The 21921-nt window shown below is 40.5% G+C and overlaps 1 protein-coding gene across 1 annotated transcript; it reads right to left on the bottom strand.

The window, feature by feature from the left end:
• Positions 1–172: 172 nt before the first annotated feature.
• espl1 (extra spindle pole bodies like 1, separase) lies at positions 173–21913 on the bottom strand. The gene is made up of 32 exons (XM_057338229.1): positions 21641–21913; positions 20855–20954; positions 19610–19915; positions 18783–19514; positions 18552–18641; positions 18350–18461; positions 17187–17314; positions 16512–16705; positions 16192–16434; positions 15646–15790; positions 15348–15513; positions 15105–15241; positions 14882–15016; positions 14641–14757; positions 14208–14376; positions 13926–14054; positions 8120–8276; positions 7863–7972; positions 6570–7777; positions 5044–5452; positions 4825–4965; positions 3834–4047; positions 3518–3711; positions 3262–3389; positions 2741–2863; positions 2489–2632; positions 1871–2035; positions 1613–1717; positions 1391–1506; positions 1217–1300; positions 963–1127; positions 173–741 (listed from the first exon to the last, which is right to left on the bottom strand). The coding sequence occupies exons 2-32, from the start codon at positions 20933–20935 to the stop codon at positions 540–542; spliced, it is 6549 nt and encodes a 2182-aa protein (XP_057194212.1). The 5' UTR covers positions 20936–20954; positions 21641–21913; the 3' UTR covers positions 173–539.
• Positions 21914–21921: the final 8 nt, after the last annotated feature.

A 21921-nucleotide genomic window follows, 5' to 3' on the forward strand; every position in this document is an offset into this window, starting at 1 on the left:
AATTGCGTTTAGATTAATATTCTGTTGCTGGAAATAGTTTTTAATGAGACCAGAAAGTGCACAGCCTCTATAGATAGTTACATCCTGACATTGTGAACTACAGTAAGTCTTTATCATCACTGCCACACAGTATGAAATCAAAATAATTGGAATAGACAGGGAATCTGTCATGACAGCATTTTATTTTAAAGCAGCATTATATATAATTTAAAAACGCAGGAAATAAAAATGTAATGCGATAAAAATACAAGAGAACTTGTACAAATGTGAATTAAACAAATTTAGTAAATCAGGTATGAGAAAGCCAAATCATAAGGTCATGAGAAAAACATAAATATGACAAAACTATCACCGTAACAAATTATGAGAGCATTTAACATAGTAAAACACTTTGATTGATCTCCTAGACACAATTTGTTTAGTCCTATATTCCATATACAATAGAGCTTAACTTTAAAGCGAAACTTTAAATAAGAGACCAAACATCATTCATTAAATTGAACTAAACTTGTGCATAAAAATTGTATTTAAAATCGGAACTAGTGAATGTACACAGGCAATCCATATGCAATCGGCGCGGCACCAATTATATGTTTGAGGTGTGTGGCATTACGCGACTGGGCTAAATGCTGAAGAAGAGAGGAGCCAGGGCCAGCAGACAGCCAGGACTGAAGAAGAGCTGACGTGAAGCGATCCAAATCACGATCCGTTACATCCCACAGGTTACCAAGTACTAATGGGCTGTTGTAGACAAAAATCAAAGAAATATTTATTGATAACGCAATATATTTAAGGGAATGGTTCCCCCCCCAAAAAGGTCGCCATAAATAAAAATGGAATAAAAATGAATATGGTCAAGTCAATGGGGACTATTTTTGGGTGAACTATTCCTTTAATAAAGAAAATTGTGACACCACAATAGACTCTAAATAAATATTTTAGGACATTAATGTGTACATTACCATCCAGCAGTCAGGTAGCTGAGAATGATCCCTGTTCCCTCCTGGTTGCCAAGTATACTGAGAGCAGCACTGCTGCAGCCAAACAGCAGAGCCGCTGCCCGCACAGGCCCTTTCAAAACCTTCTGAGCATCCAGAAATCTAGCTCCTGCTCCATGACCTATGTAACTGCACAAATAAGGCACAAATACATATTGTCAAGCAAATTTCTCATCATTTTGTATTAAGTTAATGATGCCTTGATCAGTATCACCCACATATAGAGATCTTTGGTGGCGACAGCCTCTTGTAGTTTATCTGGATCAGGAGCAATTCCACAAACACCTTGCCACGCCCGCTCACTAGCCAATCACAGACAGGACAGATGCCAAACTGTACGCTGGATCGGTTACGCAATTGTGACTGCCAGTTTGCATGCACTTGAAACTTACCCGGTAAACCAGTCTTTAAAGCGCGTCTCAGTATCAGGCAGGTTCCCATCTGGGTTTAGCACATAATAAACTTGCTTAGGATTCACACCAGAAGACAAGGCACAGCTTGAATCCATCTGGTAAAAGACAACAAATCAATTAAAGGATTCGAGGGGAAAGTGGATTTTTTATGCATATGTGATAAATATTCTGTGTGTGCTTTTATAGGTAACAGATAGAAACCTCTTTAAGATGACTGTGACCAAGTACCGCATGTAAAGACGGCATGCGAGTGACAGAGCGAGATTTCAGACAAGCGATGTTCTCCCATGGCAATTTTTGCAAGTACTGCAGAAAACAATATTTTGTTCGATGAAACCGACAAACAAGCCATAAATTCCTCTCAAAATTAATAGCAACTGTCATGTAACACTGCTTAACTGCTTTTCAAATGTAATGCTTATCCAGTAAATATTACACAGAAGTGACATGCCAACCCACCTTGTCCAAGATAAGAACTGTATGTCCCTGTGGCTCCTCCCTCCCCCTCAGTTCAGCCACAACCCCCTGCAGAAGCCTCAGGAAGTCCTTGTCCTGCAGACCCGCCCCGTCCACAAGAGACTGTAGGTCAGGCAGGGAGAGGAGTGGGGATGCTGAGAGAACCACCTTAAGAGAGATGATGAGAGTCATGAAACACATGATCTAAGACCTGATAGATATCCTAAACACATGTCAGTGCTCTTATACAGATGGTTTGAACAAACCGCTTAAAGGGATAGTTCATCCAAAAAAATTCTGTCTCACTCTCTAGTTGTTCCAAACCTGTATACATTTCTTTGTTTGGTTTAACACAGAGAAAGATATTTGGACAAATGTTTGCTGTCCTACATTCTTCAAAATATCAAAATATTTTTCCTACTATGGTAGTCAATGGGGTCCAAGAACTGTTTGGTTACAAGCATTCTTCGAAATATCTTTCTCTGTGTTCATCAGAACAAAGAAATTAATGCAGATTTGGATCAACTCAAAGGTGAGTAAATGATGACAGAATTTTTATTTTTGGGTGAACTATCCCTTTAAAGTTACTGTGTCCATTTCCACAGCATTGTCACCACATACCTTGAGTATCTCCTGTGTGATCTTTGTTCCTTTCAGTGCCTGTTGGAAACGTTTAATCTGAACTTCAAGCTCAGGGTCAGAGATCAAAGGGAGGAGTAAAGTTCGCCACACCCCTAACGCTTCTTCCATTTCCTCTAGCAATTTCTGACAAGGGAAAATTATCACATATCAATATGCATATCAATCCCCATCAAATGCCACCTTCAGGACATCCATCATTATTCTTGTTTACACCAGTACATCTTGTCATACCTCCACACGAGCATCCAAAGCCTTCCGGCCCTCCCACCACTGGGATTTTTCTGCCACCCCGCTCACTTCCTTTTGCCCCTTCAACACTCCATCCATTTCCTCCAACAGCACGGCAACAGAACGCTAAAGAATGTATTTAAACATTTAAACGTAGCGCATTTAAAACTTTATTCAATGTTAATATTGTGGTGCAGGATGGTCATACGTCAAAACAGTAAAGGCCATTGCACATTGAGTCCGAAATTTGCGTCCGAAATTTCTGCACGTTAAAAAATAAATACGATCTCACGTGGTGTCAATCACATTTACACACTGCCTCTGCTATGTTCATCCGTCATAAAAAATTCGGACTGGGTTCGATTTTTCACATCAGTAGCAAGCATTTTGAGAGGCGTTTTGACAATTCAGAGACACCGTACAAACGAGTGCCAAAAAAAAAAAAAAACGCATACGAAAATTTCGGACTGTATGTGAAAAGACCTTAAGCATAACAGAACACATGCTTGTGGTAACATGTATACCTCTCTGTCTGTAGTAGGGATTCTCACTGTAATTGGGGCGGAGTCTCGCTGCAGTCTGGTCAGAAGAATAGTGCTGCCAATCTCATCGGGATACACCCCCACGAGCGAGAGCATGCACACGGTTATTCCTATGACAACAATAACAAGTCTGTGTCATTCATAAATGCTTAGGTGTAACCGATTCCAAAATTACATCTTTAGATAGAAAACTTTGTGGGGAAAAATGTGAAGTTATATAAGCAGCTGAGCGTGTTACCTGCGGGCAGGTCTTTCCGTTGCTCTGTGAACTGTTGGCAGTGTGTTTGTGGAAACTGTGTTGGGTGTGATGAGCTGAAAGAAAAGATCTTCTCCAGTGTAGAGAGTTTCCGAGACTGAGTCACTCCTGATGATTCCTCCAGACTCAGAGCCCTCAGACCTTCTGTTACATCATTACTTGATTTCTTAAGCTTCCTACAGAGAAAGTGAATAAACAAGACATGTTACACAAAACTTGGTTGAGATATTTTCATTGAGAGGACAAAATTAGCTTAATTATTACCATTCTTCATTCAGTGCAGGGGTCACTGACGTACCTGAATTGGCTAACCACGTGACGGGTCATGTGGTGGCGAGTGGACACCCCCAGCGACTGTGCGTGTAGCATTGCTGTGGTGACAGGATCAGTCTGACCGAGTGATTGAGCGAGCAGTGAGCAGACGTGAGGATAAAGAGAAGGAGGCGGGAAGTGATGGAAGAGGAGCCACGAGGAGCGCAGGTACGACTGGACGGCCTCCACTGATAGGTCACCTAAATACACACAAATGTACAAACGGATGTATATTTTATTAAGATGTTGATTAAAACATTAAACATAAGCAAGCCCAACCCAGAATTTGCACTCCAGAGATATCTGCAAAAGTAGATTTATAAGTTAGGTGTTGCAATATTGTATTGACAATAACTGTGATATTAAAGTGTTAGTTCATCCAAAAATAAAAATTCTGTCATTTATTCACCCTCTTGTCATTTCAAACCTGTATGACTTTCTTCCGCAGAACACAAAAGAAGATATTTTGAAGAATGTTGTTAACTGGCCCCCATTCACTTGCATTGGTTTTGGGTCCATACAATAGAAGTGAATTGGGGGCAGTGCTGTTCGGTTACCAACATTCTTGAAAATATCTTCTTTTGTGTTCTGCAAAAGAAAGAAAGTCAAAGGTTTGAAATAACAAGAGGGTGAGTAAATGATGACAGAATTTTCATTTTTGGGTGAACTATCACTTTAATAACTGTGATTATTGATTGCACATATAATGTCGTGACAAAGAATTTGACCAATTGCATTTTTTTAAAGCTTTGTACATATTCAACAATAGTGTTATTTGGCCACGATAATCATGTAGTAAAAATCTGATATTGTAACAGCCCTAATACAAGTACATATTATTTGTCGCTTATAAGTTTAAAACATTTTAGTTCATTTCAGCTATCAGCAAGAATTAAGTACTTTCAGCTCTGTTTAATACGTTTTACCATGTTAAAATTCCGATTGTTCTTTAGATTTCTTAACGGACTGTGTGTTACCTAAGGCAGTATGTGCATGTGATAGGGGTGTGTGAGCTCCAGGGCCGTTCTGTCCAGCCCTCCTGAGCTCACTGAAACTCTCCCGTCCTACATCGGCGGCCAGATCTCTCCTCAAGACCTCACAATCGGCATCTGGGCTGCCTAGAATCACATCACAAACAATTAGTCCAATCCAAATCCGAGCCATGCATTTACATCAGTATTGTTCCACACACACACCTGTGTCTTTCATCTCTGTGTCAGAGTCTCGAAGCTCCTCCAGGCTGATATTCAAAAGAACCTCATCTTCATCCTCTTTAATCATCCTCATCCTTTCTGGCTCCTCTGTGACCTCTGAACTCTGACTCTTTTTTGCTCTGCCCCTGCGTGGGCGTGTCTGTTGGGCTACACTAGTATCTTCTTCAGAAGAGAGGCAGCCAGTAGAGGGAAGGGCTGTGCTCTTCTTAGTGCTCCGTGTTCTTCGGGGAGTATCTGGTTCTACAGGGACTTTGGTGTCACTGGGGTTGGAGTTTGCTGATGATTTAAGGGTACGAGGTGTTTTGGAGTTGGAAGCGTTTCGCTTTTTCTCAGTCTTTTCCACTACGGCGGGAGGTGCAGCTTCAGTGTCACTCTCATCACTGAACTCAACCTGAGACAGAAAGCAAGCAATTCCATTTATAAGCTCTTGAGGATGCATGTCTCAAATTTCAACATCTCTGTTAAGCCTGAAGCATTAAATGTAACTCTTATTTACATTTTATTAAAGAAATGCAACGGGTGTATTGTGTATTCAGTAGGGTCTACATGCTGTGTGGTAGAAAATGTAAAAAGGTACCTTAAAGGGATAGTTCACACAAAAATGAAAATTCTGTCATCATTTACTCACCCTCATGTAATCGAAACCTATATATGACTGTTTTTAGTTTAACACAAAAGATGATATTAGGAAGAATGTTTATCACAAAACATTTCTAGGGCACCGTTGACCACCATAGCCAGGGTTTTTCCTGCATAGAGAAATTGGAGGCAGCCGCCTCCGTCAAATGTCGTGCCGCCTCAGGCTCTCGCCAAAATTATGTTGCGAGTCTTCACAAGAAATGCTGCGTGCATTTAACAGACTGTCATTTGTAACTGCAGTTGCTGCATTACGCCACAGTGGAGGCGCTGTTTTGTTATCAGCACACTGAGGCGCTAAAAAGAGTTGCAGAACAAGAGCCAGCCTGTGTTTCACGTCTGTTTGTTTTGCATCCAAGTACTTTTAATTTCTTGAAATTTATTAAATTAACATGACGTACATCATTGTAATGTCTTTAGCTGTGCAGTTGGATCGTTGAATCAGCGTATACTGTACACAGCGAGTTCGCCAGTATGAATGCACATTGTGTTCAGAACGACTCGCACACGAATGACTCTTTTGAACAGATTCATTTAAACTATTGAACCAGGAGCCAGGAAAAACCCTGCATAGCTAGTCAATGGTGCCCCATAACTGTAGTTTCCCACATTCTCAAAATATCTTTGTGTTCAACAGAACAAAGAAATCGATACAGGTTTGAAACAACTTTAGGGTCAGTAAATTAAGACAGAATTTTCATTTTTGGGTGAACTATCCCTTTAAGAAGCACCATTAGTAATAAGCACTTATTGTTTAGTAAGAACAATTGCTTCCATTGTTTACCTCATTTGTAAGTCACTTTGGATAAAAGCGTCTGCTAAATGACTAAATGTAAATGTTTCAGTAGAAAGTAGAAACTGAGGTATCAAACCTTGAAGCGTGAGCGTTTGGTCCGTTTAGGTGCTGCGGGTACGACCACCGGTTTCACTTCTACAGGAGAAGAATCTTTGTAAACTTCGAATGATCCCTTTGGGGCGACTTTAGACTTTGTATTCCCGCGATGGCCTGCAGGAGTAAGCGAGGGTGTGAAGTTGACCGAAATCTCAGGCACCTCATTTGTAAAGTCAAATGCTCTCAGATCACCAACACCAGTGGTAGTGGACACAGATTTGGGTCGGGACGTCCTTGTCGGTTTGGGCGTTTTGAAAACCATGGAGGATTTCGAGATGGTAATTTTGGGCACAGAGTCCTTAGCTTTTTTAGAAACTACAGAGGATTCTTTAGTTTTCCTGCTCTCTTGCTCCATTTTACTGTCAGTTTGGCTCTTAACGTTTCCTTCTGAGAGAGGTTTGTCAGAAACTGGGCTTTTGGCTTTATGCCTTGATTCTGTTTTGGGTTTTAATTGAGTTTTGGTCTTTGATGGTGTCCATCCCCAGACAGAAGAGAAAAGTTCTTCAGGTGTGCACTGCTTCTTCATGGCTAATGCTAAACAACACGCCACAGCTTTAGCTCCTAGTAGAGCTGCCCTGATGGGCCCAAGTTCTGGTGTCATTGCCCCTTCAGGCTTCACTGCCTCCAATCCCGCTTCAATTTCCTCCCACAAGGCTGCAGCCTTCCCTTTCTCTCCCATTCTGAGTAGCTGAAGCACGGAGGCCAAATGCATCCTACCAAGTTCGGCCTGGAGCACTGTCAAACATCGTTTAGTTGATTTGTTAGGTGACACAAGAGCCGCCAGACTGCTCTGGAGTTTAGTCATGACACTAAGGCAACGTTTCCTGGCACATTGGCGTAATCGGCAGGATAGCTCTTGGTCCGACTGGAGGTCCGCTTTTATCAGGGCCCAATGGATACTGACTCGAACCATACTGAGCTCAGTGCAGCAGGGACTGAAGCAGGTCTCAGCATGGGTCAGGCAGGATAGCCATCGCTGGCGTTTGGGTTTTAGAGGGGGAGATGCTCCTTGACTTCCTAATCTAGACACGGTTTCGACAGGCTCCTTGAGAAGGGCACGAGAGCTGAGGAGTCCACTCAGATCCTCATCTTCCTCAAGGATGTCACTAGAAGAAGCAGGGGCAGCTGGCCGACCTTTGCGTGGTTTTATTTTCACCTCGCTCTTCGGTTGTTGGGCTTGGCCAAAATCTACATGCAGACGAGGTAATGTTAATAGCAGTAGTAAATATATAAGTAGTAATAAATGTTGTCTGAATGGTTCTGACTCCATTACCTGTGCACAAATCCAACAAGTTTCTGACTTGCTCCAGATCTAAACTACTTGCTTCAGTAGCTCCTTTCATCAACTCCAGCTCTGCTTTCAATACCAACAGCTCGGCACAGCTACAAACAGATACGTGATTTTAAACATCCAAGTTCACACAAACATCAGTCTAGTATCTAATGTGCATATTGTGTTTCTGGACAGTGGACAAAAGTGTCAGAAATGTATGTAAATGTATTTACACTCCCTGCAGGGTATGTACTTACTGGCTGAGGGTCTGCAATTTGGTGGCCAGTTTGAGTGCCTCTAGACACTGAGCTTTAGCTTCATGAACGGCCCCACTGCTGCTCCTCACAGCCACCATCCTTTCAGAACAAACCAGAACCTCGCTCAACAACAGCCACTTAAACACAACGCTGTCTCCTACAGAGAAAAATCACACACATTCATGTTTTGGACAATGCATGGACTATAAAATATATAAATCAGGGGTTTTCAAACTTTTTGTTAGCTGAACCCCTTTATGATAGCACACGTACATCTGGGAGACGTATATTTGATGTCTGCATTTACCTGCAAGACATTTTTTTATTATTTGCTCATCTGCAATACATCTGAGACGTTTCCTAACAAATGCCATAAAGACATCTAGAAGATATCTGTAAGTTGTTTATTATTTAAAATGCATGCAAAACTGCCCTTTCTAAGACGTTTATTAAGATGTTTCTACACCGCAGATGTTTCCATATCTCCAGATCTTTACCAGACATCATACAGACTTACCCCCTGAGATTTTAAGTAAAAACGTCAACAATTTAATAGTACATTTATCTTCAAAAACACGAAACCCCTGCAATTCCCTTGCGAACCCATTGGGAAACCCTGATATTAAAGCGGAGGTAACATGCTATTTCATGCATTATGACTTCTTTACATTGTTAAATGTGCTGGCTTCTCAAGCTTAACATGGTTAACTTGTCAAAAACCAGCTGAACGTATGACGTAGTATTTCTGTGCTCGATTCACTCCGCCAGGGTTCGCACAGGTTTTTGGAAACAAAAATTCTAACATGGATTCACGTTTGGTAACAAGGGTTCTTAGTCCCTTATTGGGCGATTTTCCCGGAAAAGCACGCCCACACGTCATCCAGCGAGCGAAAGAGCACACCCACGCGCGAGCGTGATAGAAAGAGCACACCCACGCATCAACCAGCAAGTGTGAGAAAGAGCACGACCATCAATGCCGCTTCACTCGGCTGACGGAAGTTTAGCTGTTTGTTTGTTCACTGCATTTCGGTGATGAATGTTATATAAACGGTGGATATAACGCTGGATTTGGAGATCGTTTGAACTGATAGATGGCGGATAAGAAAGCGCATGTGGCAAGTCAAACTAAGTCATATGTCGGTGTTTTTTTGGCAATCGGCATGTACGTGCATAATGTAAACAACGCAAACTTATAGTGAATCAATGCGATGATGTATTGTGTGCTCGTGCTGTAGTTCCGCCTCCCCTGCACGCCTCCAGGCGCTCGTCTTTTTCCGGAAATACAGTGCCTTGCAAAAGTATTCATCCCCTTTATTTTATTCACATTTTGTTATGTTGCTGCCTTATCTTAAACTACTTTTAAAAAATTGCATTAATCTACACTCCATGCACAATAATGACACAAAAAAAAAACAGATTTGTGACAATTTAGCAAATTTATTAAAAATTAAAAACTGAAATAGTACATTGCATAAGTATTCATACCCTTTTCTGGGACACTTGAAATTTAGCTCAGAAGCATTCGTTTTGCTTGTTGATGATTCTACACTTCGAGTGGAGTTAACCTGTGGCAAATTCAATTGAATAAGTATGATTTGGAGCAGCACATACCTCTCAACAAAAGGTGCAACAGCTGAAAATGCATAAAGTAAAAACCAAGACATGAGGTCAAAAGAACTGCCAGTAGAGCTCTGAGACAGGATTGTATCAAGGCACAGATCTGGGGAAGACTTCTGAAAAAAAATCTGCAGTATAGAAGGTTCACAGAAGCATGTAGTCTCCATTAATCCTTAAACACCAGATCTCTTACATGAGCTGACCTCCTGTCCAAACTGAGCCATCGACGGAGAAGGGTCTTGGTTAGAGCGGTGACCAAGAAGCTGATGATCACTCTGGTTGAGCTCCATGATCATATATGGAGATGGGAGAAACTTGCAGAAGGACAAACATCACTGCAACACTCCACCAACAGAGTGGCCAGATTCTGCTCAGTGGCCAGCCTTTGCTCAGTGAAGACACATGAAAACCTGAAATATGCAAAAACCTACCTTTCAAACTGTCAGAAACAAGATTCTCTGGTCTGATGAATCTCAGTTTCATGCATCATGTCTGGCGAAAACCATGCACTGCTCTACACCTGTACAATACCGTCTCAACAGTAAAGTGTGGTGGAAACAAGATATTGATGTGGAGGTGTTTTTCAGCTGCAGGGACTGGGGCATTTGTCAGAGTAGAAGAAAAGCTCAACGGCACAAAATACAGAGATAATGATCCTGAAAACCTAGCCCAGAACATTCAGAACCTTGGACAGGGCAGAAGGTTCATTCTCCAACATGACAATGATCCTAAGCACACAGCTAAAACAATGCAAGAGTGGCTTATGGACAACTCTGTCTATGTCCTTGAGTGGCCCAGCTAGTGCTTGAACCCAACTGAACATCTCGGTATAAACCTGAAAATGTCTGTCTTCTGATGATCTCCATCCAACGTGACAGAGATTGAGAGGATCTGAGAAGCATGGCAGAAAATTGCCAAATGCAGATGTGTAAAGCTTGTCACACCATACCCAAAAAGATTTGAGACTGTAAAGGTGCTTTAACCAACTACTGAGTTATGAATACTTATGCACTTATTTTATTTTTTTATTTTTAGTAAATTTGCAAAGTTCTAAGACACAAATCTGTTGTTTGTTTTGACATTATTGTGCATGGAGTTTAAGATAAGGCAGCAACATGACAAAATGCGAATAAAATGAAGGGGGATGAATACTTTTGCAAGGCACTGTATCGGTCTTTTATCAATTTGATCAAACTAAATACTCTCCAAAGATACGAAATATGTATACTGTAGAGATGCACCGATTGCAATTTTCTTTGCCGATTCCGATTTTATTACAAGTGAAACAGTATACTGTATATAAACCATATTAACTTTTCTTCAATACACATTTTTTTTATTTTCATTGAATAAATGATTGAACATTACAATTTCCTCCAAGCTGCATTAAATTACAGAATCTTCTCTTTCCCATCTCTTAAATTGAAGAACTCTGTGACTGAAAAGAAGTACAAATAATAAAATATAACTAAACATGTCACTTAATTTACCTTTTTCATTTTTGTACTCATCTCACAAAAGTCTAAGATAACAATAAAATACTTCAACTTTATTCTTGTCTGTTTCTGTTTATGAAACTAACATTGCTTTATTTCATTTTTTCTGAAATGTAAAATAAATTGTCTTTATCTTGCGTCTGTAGGATTAAAAGAAGTGGGTTGATTTTTGCTGCAACTTCAATAAAAAAGTTAAAACTCTTATGAGTGAATTCTACTCTAAAGATGTATATGTATTTGCAGTCTTTTGTGTTAGTAAAGAACTCAATCACATACAGTTAGGGCCATAAATATTTGTACAGAGGCACATTTTTTGTTATTTTAGCTGTGTATCAATATGTTTTCGAGTTACAGTTTTATAATAGATATTGTCTTAAAGTGCACACTCTCATCTTTATTTAGAGTGTATTCACATCCAGATTAGCTGAAGGATTTAGGAATTACAGCTCTTTAATATGAAGCGCCCCCCTTTTTCAGGGGACCAAAAGTAATTGGACAGTTGAATAAAAAGCTGTTTTATTCACATGTATGGGCTTTTCCTTAAATAATTTTGTCATAAATGAAGCATGTTAAAGGTCTGGAGTTGATTCTACATGTGTTGTTTGCATTTGGAAGCTGTTGCTGTGAACCCACATCATGGGGTTCAGGGAGATCTCCATGCAAGTGAAACAGACCATAGTTAGATTTTAAAAACACTACACATCCGTCAGAAAAATGCCAGAAACATTTAGAGCGGCCAAATCAACAATTTGGGACATTCTAAGAAAAAAACACACCGCTGAGCTCAGTAACAAAACAATCCTAGGTGTCCATATGAGATAAAAGTGGTGGATGATGACATTATCCTCTCCATGATGAAGAAAAACACCTTCACAACGTCCGGACAAGTGAAGAACACTCTCCAAGAGGTAAATATGTCAATGTTTGTCAATCAAAACAATAAAGAGAATACAAGGAAAAAATAGAGAGGGTTCACAACAAGGTGCAAAAGCCTCAAGAATAGGATGGGTAGATTAGACTTCTGAAATAGCCGAACAAGCTCTAAAAAAGCATTTTTTTGGAGAGATCAAATTAATTTCAGCCTGCATAAGACTAAAAAGAATAAAAGATATGGAGAAGGCTTGAAATATCTCATGATATGAGCGTACAACATCTTCAGTAAAATAGTGTTCAGGCAGTGTGATTCCATTTCCATGCATGACGTCCTCAGGCACTGGGTCACTGGTGTTTTTTGGTGATGTAACAGAAGACAGAAGCATCCGGATTAATTCTTCACTTGTCTGGAAGTTTTGAAGATGTTTTTCTTTATCATGGAGAGGATAATGTCATCATCCACCACTTTGATCTCATATGGACGCCTAGGATTGTTTTGTTACTGAGCTCAGCGGTGTGTTTTTTTCCCCCAGAATGTCCCAAATTGTTGATTTGGCCGCTCTTAATGTTCCTGGCATCTTTCTGACAGATGTGTAGTGTTTTTGAAATCTAACTATGGTCTGTTTCACTTGCATGGAGATCTCCCTGAACCCCATGATGTGGGTTCACAGCAACAGCTTGCAAATGCAAACACCACATGTAGAATCAACTCCAGACCTTTAACATGCTTTATTTATGAAGAAATTATTTAAGGAAAAGCCCATACCTGTGAATAAAACAGCTTTTGATTCAACTGTCCAATTACTTTTGGTCCCCTGAAAAAGGGGGGAGCTTCATATTAAAGAGCTGTAATTCCTAAATCCTTCAGCTAATCTGGATGTGAATACACTCTAAATAAAGATGAGAGTGTGCACTTTAAGACAATATCTATTATAAAACTGTAACTCGAAAACATATTGATACACAGCTAAAATGTGCCTCTGTCCAAATATTTATGGCCCTAACTGTATATTGGTTGATTTATTCATTTTTTATATATTTTGGATTTTTAAAAACAAGTAGAAGTCGTGTTGAATGTCATTTTACCTAGGTGAAATTACCACAGTTTTAACGTAAAACAAGGAATCAGGTTGAATGGAATTTACGTTTGTTTTACACAGAGTGAACGACTTCAACATGAGTTTAGCATGTGTCAGAGTTTAGCATGATGCTAATAGCATCACTGTTAGCATATATACCCCATGTAGACGGAGCAGCGAGAGATGAACTACAGTGTGTACAGTACATGATGCGTGTGCACGTGCGTGCAATCAGCAGAGACACACATGCGAGTATAAACGAGCCGTGAAAGACAGGCTGTGCGCGCGCACGTTTTCATGTTTACTTGCGGCTTTGAGTGTACTGACGGCTATGACGTTCTTGCCCGCATCACGGGAAACAGAAGATCGGCTTGGAATCTGCGAGACGTGAGACTGACCGGCCGGTCACCGGTCGGGCCGATCATACGAAAAACCGTCCGATTCCGATCTCTTGCCGGTCAATCGGTGCACCTCTAGTATACTGTATAGGTACTCAAGATTAATATGAGATTGGCAGAAACGGTTACCTCATATTTAACGAAAAGTTTAAAATAAATACATATGTAATAACATAATAAATAATGATATAACAAAAACAACAAGACGATTTTTTTTTACATTTTTGTTGTTAATCCCTCAGGGCACTTTCTTGCTATATTTTGCAAAAAATTCTCAAAATTGGCTTTTAATTCTTCTTTTCAAACTGATGCGAATGATTGTCTGTGGTAAACGAATTTGTACCTTGATCTACAAAGCAAGTGTCCGTGTTTGGTCCGGGAGCTCCGTAAAACCCGTTGCCCAGCAACATCATCACTAAGCTGCACAACAGCTTGAGTCCTTCATACTGGGCTGTATCTGGAGTTTTTAAACCTAAAACACAATACCACAAAAACATTATCACACAGGTGTATATGTGAAATGCAGCGTTTTTGTCTTTTTTGTCTAAGCAAGGTGGTTTTATCTTTGCTTCAATGAAACTAAGAAAAGATCTACATTTAACACATGTATTGAGGGTAAGCTGACCATGTTGAATGATGCTCTGGCGCAGCTGTGAGTCTAAAGTCTCGGAGTCCAGACTCAAGTATTCACTGGCGGTCTGCAGTGCCCGTGCTCTGAGTAGGTACCAGCTCTTAGAATGATGCTGAGCGGATTCCTTTATCACCTCCATCAGGCAACAAACCCCACATTCCACCTGAGAGCAAGAGAGAGACAGAGGGAAGATCTCTGTACCGCAAGTGCTTTTTACCGCTGACCACTAAACTGAATCTAGACAGCACAAATTAATGTTTTTAATAGTTTCTCATTTGCAGTATAGAGACAGATCCATGGTTCTGTTAAGGAGTACACAAATGCACTTTCTAAAAAAACACCTATCCTCTTTAACTGGCCTGTCGTGAAGCATTTTGCATTAAAACAAAAAATATGAGACTTCATCTACAAATGATCTCTGTGTTACCTGTCCTAAAGCATAGCAGATCTGTGCTTTCTGTAGCATTGCCGTCATGGATATAACAGACATTCCCTCTGAGCTTGTGTCAGAGGTCAAACTCTGTTCTGCTTTCTCCAACTCCACCTAAAACATCCACACACAGAAAAACAACTTTTCGATATGGTACTAAAAATCCATGAAAAAATCTACATTAAATAAATCTTTTCAACATTGCTTTAATAAATTTCACGGCATAATATAAGGTCACCTGGGCGAGCTGAGGGGATCCTAAATACAACAGGATCCTGGCAGAGAGGCAACGGGCATTTGCACTGTTCTGAGAATCTCCGAGGATAAGAAATAGAGCAGCAGCGAGCTGATATCCCTCCAGAGCTTGCAGGTGCTAAAATAAAACATGTTTAAATCTAAAAGACCAAGAGCTTTTGGAGAGCATTGATGTTTGAGACGACAGTGAGTGTGTGTGGACCTACTTTTCCCATGAGTGTGTTGAGGGCAGCCATCAGTGTGATCGAGGACGCTGTAAGTTTAGGATCTCTAACAGCAGGTAAGGACCCCTTGAGTAGACTCCGCCACAGAGACAAACTTTTATCCAGAGGTTCGCTCAGCTCTTAACACATAGACACAAATCAATAGCATGTCACAATTGTATGTTAATATAAAGAAGAGAGTTCCCTGTGTCCAGGAAAGTGGTCCCAAGTCAAAAAGTGACTTACTGCTATGGGCCAGTAGGTTAAAGCGTAGTCCATCATAGACTAGCTGGCTCTCTTGGGATTTCTGTTTGTCCTCATACTCCAGATCATTAGTAGGAACAGGATCCAAATACACTTCCATTTTACTCTCTGCCTGCACTGCACGCAGTCGCTTTTCCATGTCCACAGCCTGTATTATTTCATGAAAATGTATGTGTTTTGGGGTACCAAAAATAAGCGTAAACCTTCTAGATTTTTGAGATTATACAATAAACCTGTGAGGTGCATTTAAACTGGTTGTGTACATTCACAAGGTACTTACCTCCTGCAGATTGGACTCAAGGGTGCAGATGTAGAGCCACAGGGAGGCATGTGCCTTCTCATCCTTCAGCCTATCAGCATTCTCTGCTGTCTCTGGCTCAGCCTCCAACAATCGCAAAGCCTCATGGGTAAAGTCAATTGCTGAGCTGATTGCCATAAACAAAAAAATCCAAGTCAGGCATCCTTATTCAAATAATACAAAAGCATAAAAGCACAAAAACAAATGAATCAAATGAGTGTTAAAGGGAAAGTTCACCCAAAAATAAACATTCTGTAATCGTTTACTTACTCCCTTGTCATTTCAAACCTGTATGAATTCCGCAGAACACAAAAGAAGATATTTTGAAGAATGTTGTTAACCGTCCCACATTCACTTGCATTGATTTTCTGTCGATACACTAGAAGTGAATGGGGGCCACTGCTATTTGGTTACCAACTTTCTTTAAAATAGCTTCTTTTGTGTTCTGCGGAAGAAAGAAAGTCATACAGGTTTGAAATGAAAAGAATTTTCATTTTTAGGTGAACTATCACTTTAATGTTAACCTACCACTCAGTCTGTTGGCTAAAGTCTTGGTAGCACACAACCTGTGACATCTCGCACAGGTAGGAAGCCCGCCTCAGTTTGTACGAGGTGTCTTCGTGACAGATGTCCAAGAGGTCGCAGAGCGTGTTGTAGCGCTCCTGAGCTGTGTCTCCAGTCTGCTCTTTATACAAACGCAACTCCTCCTCTAACAAACAAATCAGCACCTCCTCATCCATCAACACTTCCGCCAACCCATCCCTCAAAGTTCTGCCAAAAAGACAAAGTTTTGTTCAGCATCCTGAGTCTTTCGATCTACAACTCACTTTTTGCTAAGTGCGAGTTACCTTAGGCGTGTGTCATCCTCTCCTGCCCGGGCTGCATCACACTTGGTTTTGACCCATAGTGACACAGGTTCAGCGAGATGATCCAAAACTCGCGTTCCTAAAACTTGAATCCAGCGCGCGATCCAGTCTAAAGCCCGCTCCGGTTGACCCCCGCGCCGGCTGCACTGGACAGTCAGCATGAAGCAGCGATTGACCTGAACACACACAAACACGCATAACATATCTAAAGTGTACAAGCTTATAGTGCTGTTTATACATTCTCTTTGAATCTGACAGTGTATAAAAGTCAAAATATTCAACACTTGTACAACAGATGAGTAAAGCCAGAAATTATTCCATAACCATAAGTTGTTAAAGGATAGTTCACCCAAAAATAAAACTTCTGTCATCATTTATTCACAATGTTCAAAACATGTAATGATTTTCTTCTGTGGCACACAAAATATTTTTTCGGAAATCTCTGGAATAAAATGGAATTCAATGGGGTCCTATGTTGTTTAGTTACCAACATTCTTCAAAATATCATCTTTTGTTTTCAGCAGAGGAAAGAAAGCCATGTAGGTTTGGAACGACATGAGGGTGAGAAAATGATGCAAGAATTTTCATTTTTAGGGTAAACTATCCCTTTAAATTGAGTATCTGTAGTCTAATGTAACAAATTATTAGAATTCTTACCCTGTCCACAGGAAGAGAGGGTGGGCAGTCCTTACACAGCTCCTGACACACAATCACAGCCAAACCAAACGCTCCGTCATACAGCTTCCTGTTAAACAGCTCGTACACCACATTATTCACCGCACACACTACAGGGGATGACACAAATGCACAAATAATTATTAAAAGTCATTTCAATCATTAAAACACGCAAATCTAGTGTAAATCAATCATGTAAATCAAGAAATGCAACAAGACACCACACGGTTTTATCACATAAGACGTGGTAGGCATGATGCAAAAGAGATCTTTTACAGTAGAGGAAAATCATGAAATAGTAAAATAAAACAAATAAAAATAAAACAATTCTACTATCAAGTAATAGCATTTATTGGTCTGTAATCCATACTATATACGTACATGTACACTTTTTTCACAAAATTCAACTGATGCACGATAAGACTAACTACAGTGTTTTCCACAAGATTTTGACAGACTTGTGGCTAACTAATTAGCATATTTGTGACGTCATCACGTCGTGTTAGTGTTAGCACTTGATATCTGTTTATCTGCTACTCTCCGATCCGTCACATTATACTGTATTTTACAACTGAATGCCACCAGAAGTCACTTTAACTGCTGCTAAAATCCTGATTTATAAACGCAACATCATCGGACAAAATCACAATACAGTACATCTACATTATAGAGCGGCTATATGCTGTTTGCCCTTTCTCGTCAATGTGTTGCTGTATTATGAACGCTTCTTTGATTTTAAATGCAAGTGACAGGTAAATACACTAAATGGAGCTAACTACACGCGCGGAAGAGAGGCAGAGGGCTCGCGCACACACATGGAGCTCATCGGAAGAGAGTGCATGCGAACACTGGAAAAAAAAGGATGCGCACACGGCCACGCGCCACTCACACCAAACAAGTCAAGAAAGACAGAAGACAAGGAAGCGCTGTTTGTCCACTAGTTAATCGATCACAGATACAGTCATTATTACGATGGATAAAAATTGACAAAATGTGATAAATATACTTGGGTGCCCATTAATATACCTGGGCGGACCGCCCAAGTAAATGCATCGCATGGGAAATGCTTTTTGACATCCAATCAGATTTCAGAGCTATCCCTTACATCCAGTATATAACAGTGGGCAGAATTCAGGCAGCCATACCTGCTTTAAGTAAGAAGTTGTCATTGTTAAGTGTCCGCAATTCAGTCAGCATGCGTCCTGCTGTCGCCTGGCAGTACAAAAGCACTCTGTCCAGAGAATCGCCCGCAGACACCTGATGACAAACACAGAATATGTACAAAGCCCGAGCCGATGCATTGAAACATCATACACCTGGATGTCTCATAACAGTTCAGTGCATTACCTGAGATGCGTGAAGACTATCGTACGTGCTAATAAAGCCCTGGTAGAAACTGAAACAAAGAGAGTACTGCACCTGCTGTGAAAAAGAGCCCTGCAACACAAAAACATAAACGTTTATATCTTTTAGAATGGTACACCACCATGGGTTAAATTTCCAGGTAACACTTAGTATGCCATTAATGTAAGACATACTGTATATCAGTAGGTGTCAATTATGATGATATGGTTTAACCTTTTGCTGTCTGAGCAGAAGTTCCTGATATTCCTCCAGGAAAGAGAAAGAAGTCAGCAGAGTGGCTATGTTCATCCCTTTACTTTGGCCAGCCTCCACCGCACAAATAACAAGCTGGCAAGCCTCCAACAGCGCATGCCACTCAGAGCCAGACATCACGCTAGGCAGCCCCCTTAAGATGCGTGCACATTCAGTGAAAGCTTTACCGCACTCTCTTCCTGAACCAAAACAAGACTGCAGCTGCACTGCCCGATCTACAAGACTCGAGGCCGATCGCAGAACACCCTGACCTCTGACCCCCTCTAGAGCACCTCGCAACAACCTACTAGCTTCTTCTGAAAAATGAATTGACTTACAAAGCAGCTTACAGACCTTAAACAAGATCTCACACTTCACAGGAAGCATTGGTAACATTTGTGCAGAGTCTTGTTCAGAGCACAGGTTTATTGTGGGGACGAGGGAAAGGTTTTGTAATTCTGTGGTCAAAAATGTCACATTGTCGTGAGTCAAACTCTTAGATGACCGTTCAAATTCCCCTACCACTTCCTCCACAAACATTGGCACTTTAGATGTTGAGTTGGACTCCTGTTCTAAGAGCCTGAACGTCAAAGCTTGCAGCTGATATTGGAGTCTGTCCCTTGGAGAGAGGGTAGACCCATCTGTGTTGTTAGTCTGGAGGCTGTTCCACAACACTGCGAAGCAGTTCCGCACCAGAACGTGGATATCGTCGGTCTGTCAAAAAAAAATATGCAAAGACATATTAGTAGCCTTCTGAAAAATATTTTTCTATATTCGAAATGTGTCAATAATATAATGGCAAACTGTACCTCTGCAGACAAACGCTTCAGTCTTCTGTACATGAGTCGACCCAGTCGACTAGCAGGACCATGAGCTCTCAGGGAGGTGACTTTCTGTAGGATGTGGAATACAATTTTTTCCAGATAACATGGGTTGTTCTGCATTCCGGACTCTTCTACCAATTCATACCCTTGGATAGCCAGTTCAACCAAGTCCACTAGTCTCTCCTGATGTGTAGAGTCCAGCGGGCCACTGCCCAGCTGCTGGTTACACGCCCGGATGATACGATCACACATTGTGCGTCCATATGGACCGAGGCCATCATTCACATGTTTCTAAACCCAAAAGAAAAAGCACAACAAATATACCCTGCGTTCCAACTGGGATATATCGCACTCCGAAGGGCCCTTCGGAGTGACAACAATCATGGCCGCAATACTGAAGGGTCATTCCAAACCGAAGTGCTCACAACTGGCCACTTCAAAGGGCCCTTCAGAATGAAGGATTTGAAGGGTACAACTGATGGTCACTTCGGGCTCCCATGATTCTTTGCGTGGTGACGCCGCCTCCTTATGGGCGTGGGATGATGACGCAGAAGGGCACTTCAAGAAACAGTTGTTTGGTCCCCTACACCCTTTAACCCTTCAAAGCTCTCACTCCAGAGGGTAAAGCATTCGAAGGGCTTAGGGCATAGGGATGAGCCCTTCGAAATGTAACGCAGGGATAAACTCCAGGAGTGTGCTTATTATTCAAAATCAAATATATCTATCTTACTTGAAGGGATAGGTTTGCAAAAAACTGTAATTTTGTCATTATTTACTCACATGTTCAAATCCATTGGTTCCTTTCTTTAATCTTCATAAACGAAATGCAACGAAATGTATAATTTGTTGATAAAGTTTTGACCTGTGCCATATCTTCTGCTGTGTTTATCTTGAAGTGTACCAGTTATTATGGCAACAACCAAACTTGTCAGGAACAGCGGTTTTCTTTCACTCCCATCAAAGTGCATGCAGAAAAATGGCACAGGTAAATATTCCACCAAATAATTACTTATATTTTCTTTTTTTCCAAACCTGCTCATATGGATTCAGGATCATTTATTTTTTTAATGCTTTTGTGTAACCAGAAAACTTTTTTTTAAATCAGCACTCTGGTTCCGAAGTGAGTAAATAATGACAAATTATATTTTTGGGGAGAACTTACTTTTTAAAACATGTTACTGTTTTCACTTTCACCAGCATATTTACATATAAATTAAAAAAGTGATATACCTTCAGGTTTTCATGAAGAACTATGATGTCCTTTACAGAAGACAGCTGTTGGACGTACTCCTCTGTTCTCAAGCACTTCATGTTGTTTTCACTATTGTTTCTAACAAACAAAAGTGAAGTGTGAAGTGAAGTGAAAGCTTCACTTAAAGGGCAAAAGCTTACAAAAGCTTGTTAAAGGGATTATTTCATATACTAAATGCTTTACTTGCATAGAAAAAGCTTTCATTTCAGATCATTCATAAACAATATAGCCTAGCGGCCTGAAATGTATAGCAGCAGATGCAATTTTTTCCTTCAAGACATTATAAGCATAAGTTTGTAAGATTTGAAATGATAAAAAAACTAATTGTTCAAAAATTAAAACGTGCATTTTAACCATTTCTGGCTGTCAAACTTTTTTTATAGTTAATCTGATGAACTAACGTCACACCTGGAATGATTATCTACAGTCTAGGACCCCTGTGAACTTCAATAAAAGTGAAGGAAAACTTTCATTAAAACTCCCCCTAGTTTGATTAAAAAAATAAATTGCACAAATGGCTAATGTATTGTCAATGGTCTAGCTAGCACCATTTATTTGCAGATGTCACTTTTTTACACTTCTTAGCGCCCAAACACTTTCTGGAGACTCTGTACACGAACGCTCAGTGTTATTTTTATATTTCAAAAATATGTTATGATCATCTTGAACATATAGTACAACGAAAAACTAGCATGTTAGCTGGCTAACTGAGCCCTCTGTTAATCCAGAATCCACGTAAACAAATTTATTAGCGTGCCACTTACCATGCTCAGCAAAGGGTTAAAATGAAGAAGTATTCTATTTGAATCGTATGTCTTGTCGCATGAAGTTTAAATAAATGTCAACGTTAAGGCAGTTAAAATCCCCACTTTTTCGTCGGCGTAGTTTTGTTGACAGCAGTAGAACACGGTATGAAGTCGCGCACTTGTTTAAAATCCCGCACAGCCTATCGGGAAACTACGTTGACGTCACGGCACGTCTGTGAAATGAATCATTGTTAACGTAGTTTAAGGGATGGTTTGCTGAGAGAAACATTAGTAGGCTA

The sequence above is a fragment of the Triplophysa rosa genome, linkage group LG7 (genome assembly GCF_024868665.1).
Source record: "Triplophysa rosa linkage group LG7, Trosa_1v2, whole genome shotgun sequence".
NCBI classification, from domain to species: Eukaryota; Metazoa; Chordata; class Actinopteri; order Cypriniformes; family Nemacheilidae; genus Triplophysa; species Triplophysa rosa.